Genomic DNA, 6,365 nt, shown 5'->3' with positions numbered 1-6,365 from the left:
ACAGCTGGACAAAATGTGCAGATGATGAAAAACATGAAGCATAGTTTGAACTTGTGTCAAGTTTGTGTTGGTGACTGAACTGCTGACCTGCTGTGAAACCTGCTGCTGGATCTCTGTGCTGTGCATGTCTGCCTCTGACTGAAGCTTCATTTTCACCACTGTTTGCTTTGTCACTGCTACAAATGAACCACATATAACAACACAAACATTAGTGTTTTACATGATGACAGGATCTTACAGTGTTTGCATTCTGGACCTCACCTGTGAAACAGAAAACATAGTTACTGTTGCTGCAGTCATCATCAGCCCATTCCCCTGTCTTTAAATAAACTGATCCACAGTCCTCAGGTGGATAATAGTTACTAGGCTGACCAGACATCCAGTTAGTGAATGTGGAGGTTGTGTTGTCAGACCAGAAGGACCAGGGATCCCTGTAGAGACCAATCCACACATACTGAACCCCTGATCCATTCAAAGTGAGCGTGATGTTGGATTTCTCCTCTTTGCTTCTTATACTGGTCAGGTCTGTGTGGTATGTCCTGCAGTACGACTGAGCCGCTGACCAGGAGCGGCTCTCATTCACTAAGATGTAACTTTTGTTTTTGGCTGTAAAAGATTAAAAAAGGATGAATTTTGAACCACGTTATGAATCTCATAAAATTGTAGGGATAACTATGGCAACAAATGTTTTTCCTACCATTGTAACACAGGAAAGGGTAAGAAGCTCCACAGGGTCTATCATTCATCTGTGTTTGTCCCTGAAGAGCCACACAGTATTCCTTTGCATATACACAGTCTGGTTGGCTGTTAGCCCAGATCAAAAATTCATTTTTACTGCCAACATAAAAAAGTTTTCCCTCCATGGACCACTTCCAGCTGTAACGATCATCATAGAGCCCTATCCAAGCCCATGTTTTGGTCTTTGGTCCCTTTGAGAAAAGCAGTTGGTTGATGTTGCTGTTGTAGATGGTGACCAAGTCAGTGAAGTGTTCTCTGCAGTAACTCTGAGCTTCAGTCCAGGTCATTGTCTGGTTCACAAAGTGGTATTCTCTGGAGTGGGGAGGAAGAGTGGAAAGTCCTCCTGAGAGAAATGAAAGTTTTTATTGTGGAAACTGGGCTGTTAGACAAATCACTGAAAAGGCAAATTCACAAAAAATAAAAATCGCAACCATCTAGCCAATTACCTTATTTTTGTACAATTCTAAGGCACCTATACTTTACTTGAGTTTTTATTTTTACTTTTCTTCACAATTTTTTAAACTAGTATCTGTACTTTTTACTCCTTGCATTTTCAAAACATGTGGGCAGTAAATGTCCTAAAGTTTGTAATTTCCATCACTGTGAGCCTTCAAATCTCAAACTTACTATGGTGTATCCATCAGTGGGGCTTATCACATACAAAGACATAAAAGAGACTAAAGTTACTTTTTCTCTTACTCAGAGTACATTTCAGATCCTGTACTTCACAGTTTTCCATCAGTAAAGAAGCTGAATTAGTACTTTTACCAAATAATAAAAGTATCTGCTCTTCTACATAAAATAGGAATGTCTTTACTTTTGCTACCTTTGAGGCATGATTGTGATATTTTACAAGGGCAACTGTTTACTAATAATATAGAACAATATACACAGCAGTCAGATGAAGATGCGGGATTTATAAGACATTGTTCCATTTATCATCAGGCAAAATCTTATCAAAACTGCATTTAATGATGCAACTATATGTATTACATGCATATTTGAACGAGACCTAACACCAACGCAGCAGCTGCAAATAATGAGTCTCTCACACACACAGAAGAAACTGCGACTCGTTTGAGACGGAGATTTAATGTTTTGTTTTAAAATAATTTTGCATCCTCATCTGTCACACCAAGCCTCCGGATGTCCTCCTCTACTACATCCATCAATCATGTCTGAGTTCTTCTTCTTTCTCCCCTTCCTGGCACCACCATCTTCATCATCCTGTGTTTAATATTTCCACTCTCCCTCCTCTGCACCATCTCAGCCTGTCTTCTAATCCTGGACCATTTTCTCTGTTTCTTGTCTGTGTGTTGGTTAATAATTCTTATTGTTTCCCAGGCACAAGTGTGGCTGACCCAACATCCACTGACACACCTGACTCCACTTACATGCCAAATACAGTTTACATGACCTCAGACTGTCTCTGTATGTTTTGCTGTTTTTTTGAGCAACAATGTGAGAGCTAAGCCTCCTGGCTAAAAAGTAGTTTTCTTCTTCTATAAAGCGATATACATACGTCTCCTGGTTTCCTTTATCACAGAATACATATCTTACACATGTCCAGGACGCAACGAAATCTGCCTGATTGATTCTCGCCCACTGGTAAGCACTACCTTGGATCCTAAACGATGCAACCTGGGATGACTTACTTGTTTACTGGAAAAACAGCTATGCATTGAGTTCTGATGTTTGGTTTATTTTTGAATGATTGTTGTGGTTTCGGGTGCTATGATTATCATTATTATTATCATTAGAGTTCCATGTTTCTGTTTATTCGTGTTTCAGGATTTGTGTCTCATGTTTAGCATTTAGGTTCCATGTGCTATATTCAGTCTGTCTCTCGGTGTCATGTCTGCGTCCTTGTGTAGTGTTTTCTTGGTTCCTGTTATATTGTGAAGGTCTGCGTCTCATGTGAGTGTGTTCAGTTTTTCCTCCCTTGTCTCGTCTCGTTAATTACTCCCAGCTGTGTGTTCTCCCTGCTGTCACCTTCATGCACCGTCATCTACCTTCCTTCATGTTCATGTCCTGGTTTGTGTTCGGTAGCTTAGTTGTTTTTTTCTTCTTGTGCTTCGTGTTCAATAAACCACCTTCTCACCTTCACTAGTGCCTGCAATTGGATCCTCCTTTATTTGTCCACACGGCTCCCTCCACTCGTTGTGAAATGCATACCAGAGAAAGACTATGACCTCTAGTATACAATATCGGGATCCTGACCGAAATTACTGGATTGCATATAGAAGAGAAAAAAAAGTCCGATCCATTATGTATAACAAAAGCACCTCACAAAACTGCTCATGACCTTAGCATGCAGTATGCGTCACGTGATAGAGCGGCTGTGGTGTGTGAGACGATACATGCTTCCAAACCAGCATTTCATCTCAGAGAGAACAATCCCAGGGACGTAAAGCAAGTGTGTAAGTCCTCTAAATGTTTGTAAAGCATTCCCATGTTAAGCTTAACAACTGATATATGGAGCGACTGCCTCTTCTCTCTCCTTCCCTCTCCTGTTGCTTCTTTCATCATGAAACTGATCAATGATCAGCTGATCGGCTTTTCTTTCGTGAGTCCCGTCGACCACTTTGCGCCAGAGAGAGGAAAACAGCAGATAATCATAAGCAGCAGATTTAAGCTCTATAGGCTGTTGTTAGAACTTATTTAATATTAATTTCTTTTTCTTTTTCTATGTAGCTGTGCAGGGCCGTGTCTAGCAAAGTTTTCCCCGGGGGCCAGGTGGGGCATTAACAGGGAAAAGGGGGGCACAAAGAAATACTTTTCTTTCTTATTCTCATTCTTTTAATGAATAATTATCTGAAATGTTTTCATCTGATGTCAAATGTACAGAAGTCCATTATTGTATAAAGTAAATATTTAGTCTAATATATATCCGAGTTACACTAGTAAGCTATAGTATTTTTTCCTTTGTGAAGGTACCAGCTGTGCAGTCTATAATTCTGACGAAGCAAGATGTTGCATCCGTTTAATTATTGTAGAAAAATAATTATTTTTTGTACATTTGTTTTACATGTGGATTAAATTAAAGTTGATTATGTCAATTAAGCATCACGAGGGGAGGGGTGGGTTAGTTAGGTTGTTTAATATTTCTGCTAGTTACTCTTTAAAATACCAGACTAGGGAGGATGGTGTAGGTTTAAGTTTATTAGATTGATCAGTATTGCTGAACTATGAAATATTTTGGGTTCATGGGTATTTTTTGCATAAAGGTTTAACAGAATAGTGGTAGTGTTTTGTTTTTTAAAACTCATATAAAATACAGCAAGATTAAAAAAAACAGTTTTATTGATTATAAAATAAACAATATCAGATTCTTATTGTTATCAGCAGCTATCCAAATTTATGATATCGGTATTGGACATAAAAAAGTGGTATCGTGACATCTCTAATTTAAACCAATTCCTACTCATTTAAAGCTACAATCAATTAAAATCTTTCCTCGGTGCATCCTGCAAACATCCTTTGTGTAAACTGTGACAGAACAATGCAGACAGAACATAAACTCAGCAGATGCTAACCGATACAGAACGCTTTTATTAGCCAAGGCGCTTTGTTTTGGGAAAACATGATTTAGCTTAATGAGTCCTTTGGAAGTAAAATTAAATAACTATGAACAGATACAGAATCTTGGGGGTACAGTGGAAACAATATTAAACCATCCTTTACCCTCTCCTTACTCTCCAGCTAAGCCCAGTTTACATGAGATGGAAGCTATTCACACCTTGGCTTATGTGACCTTAGTAATTCCTATTCCTCTTCTTACATCCACATTTGGTATGGAAATTTCCTTCTTATCTACATTAGCTCTGACAAAGACTTGATGTCAGGTGCCCATCCTGACACAACTCTATTTTGTCTGGGTTGACTGAGACTAGCTGAACATTGTTGTTAATCACAGTAAAAAATAAAAATGAGGAGAAAAAGAAGTAGAAGGAGAAAAAAAAACCTTCCCCAAAGTTTGGGAATGACTGTGCTATAGCAGTCAAAACATGAAAAACTATTTAGTTTGATATGTTATCATAGAAATGAATACAACAAGTTTTTACTTAATCAAAATATAAATATGATAAAAAAGGAACTTACATTTGAAATAAATGCAGTTATTGTGATATGAAATAAATGCCTGAGCATGTAACCTGATGACTCCGATGTCTGTCTCAGTATATTTATAGTCTAGTTTAAATGTTTGAGATATTACAATTACTGACCTGAGAGCAGCAGGATGATCAATAAACAGGTTTTTTCCATTCTTGGCTTCTCTGTAATGGTATTAGTGATCATGATTAATACTGTATCAGAATTATTATCCCTAGTATAATAGGTTGCTTAGTTTATAGTTTAGGACACGTCTAAAATTATTGTTTGCAATATTTACCAAACTCTATAATGTCTTTAAAAAATGCAAAGCCACAACATGATGTGTCTGTATTTTAAAACGTTTAAGTCAGATAAACAGAAAGGTTAATGTTGGGTAACTTACCTGACAGCCTCTCTTGTCATTTGGTAACTGAAGCTGACTTTTAAGGAAAACTTTGTTTGATATCTTCATATATTTTACTGTCAAATGAGGACGCATGAAGGGAGCGGATTCCTGTAAGGTTTATGAGTTTATGGGAACATACATCGAATATGAGTTTGAAGCTTGAAAAAAAGCAGTGAGAAAACTCTCAGACTGTGACGAGGAGAATGTCTCGTCTGATGACACCAAGATTGAACTGTTTGCTCTTAAATTGTAGATGTTATATTTGGTGGAAACCCGGTACTGCTCATCCATTGGTGAGATTAGACTGACTGAGGAAGAGTGGAACACACATCTGGATCTTATTGCACATTAGAAACTTTAATGATGTAGCTTTCGTTTTTTTTTTTTTTCTGTGCTTTCTCTCAGATCAATGAAGAGGCGTGCAGTTTTCAGAGGAGCTCAAAATTCTGTTTAGGGGCTTGAAATATTTTGATAGACTTCTATCTGGCACAGACCCACTGCTGGAACGAGACAATTCTCCTACAACGGTAAAAACAAGATGCAAGTCACCCAAGTTCTTTCTGTTACTCGTGCACGAGGGAGAGAACTGGGGTTCTGCTCGAACCCCAGTTGCTCTCAGCCAGCTTCTCCTGTGACACTGTTCTTCATTGAGGTTACATAAATATGCACAAGTTCATTAACATATTACGTCTTACATAGGTATACATGTGAACAAAGAGTACCTTGTCTGCGTATCCTGTAGTTATGTGTGTATGTGTGTGTGTGTGGAGGAGGTGGGGGGGTCAAGATGTGACCCTATGAAGACTCCCCAGACCTGCTGGTGCCAGGAGTCCAGCGGTCCACCTAAACAAAAGGCACTTATACTTAAACAGATACAGACTCCTATACTATAAATCAGTAAGAGAAGGTACGACCTCTCTCATGACATTAAGATGCATGTGCCTCCCAGAGTGGTCTGGGAGGCACATGCATGCACAGATGCTGTGTCCAAATTCAGGGATAGGATGCTCATAGGGACACTACCTACCTACGTCACAAGGTAGTGTCCATAGATGGATGGGTAGTCAGGAAGTGAGCAGCTGTGGACAGCCCCCTTTTTTTCTCCATAGAAACTTTATTGAAAAAC

The 6,365-nt window shown here is 38.7% G+C and overlaps 1 protein-coding gene across 1 annotated transcript; it reads right to left on the bottom strand.

The window, feature by feature from the left end:
• Positions 1 to 367: 367 nt before the first annotated feature.
• Positions 368 to 1,259, bottom strand: LOC106632724 (putative C-type lectin domain family 20 member A; the record flags this gene model as incomplete). Its single annotated transcript, XM_014331213.2, has 2 exons — positions 698 to 1,259; positions 368 to 606 (listed from the first exon to the last, which is right to left on the bottom strand). Coding segments are annotated over exons 1-2 (567 nt in total), but the record flags the coding sequence as incomplete, so codon positions are not given.
• Positions 1,260 to 6,365: the final 5,106 nt, after the last annotated feature.

Source organism: Haplochromis burtoni, unplaced genomic scaffold (genome assembly GCF_018398535.1).
Source record: "Haplochromis burtoni strain Fernald_Lab_line unplaced genomic scaffold, NCSU_Asbu1 Contig_1618, whole genome shotgun sequence".
Classification (NCBI taxonomy): domain Eukaryota; kingdom Metazoa; phylum Chordata; class Actinopteri; order Cichliformes; family Cichlidae; genus Haplochromis; species Haplochromis burtoni.
The sequence above is the reverse complement of the archived record's forward strand: the minus strand, read 5'-3'. Positions and strand labels throughout refer to the sequence as shown.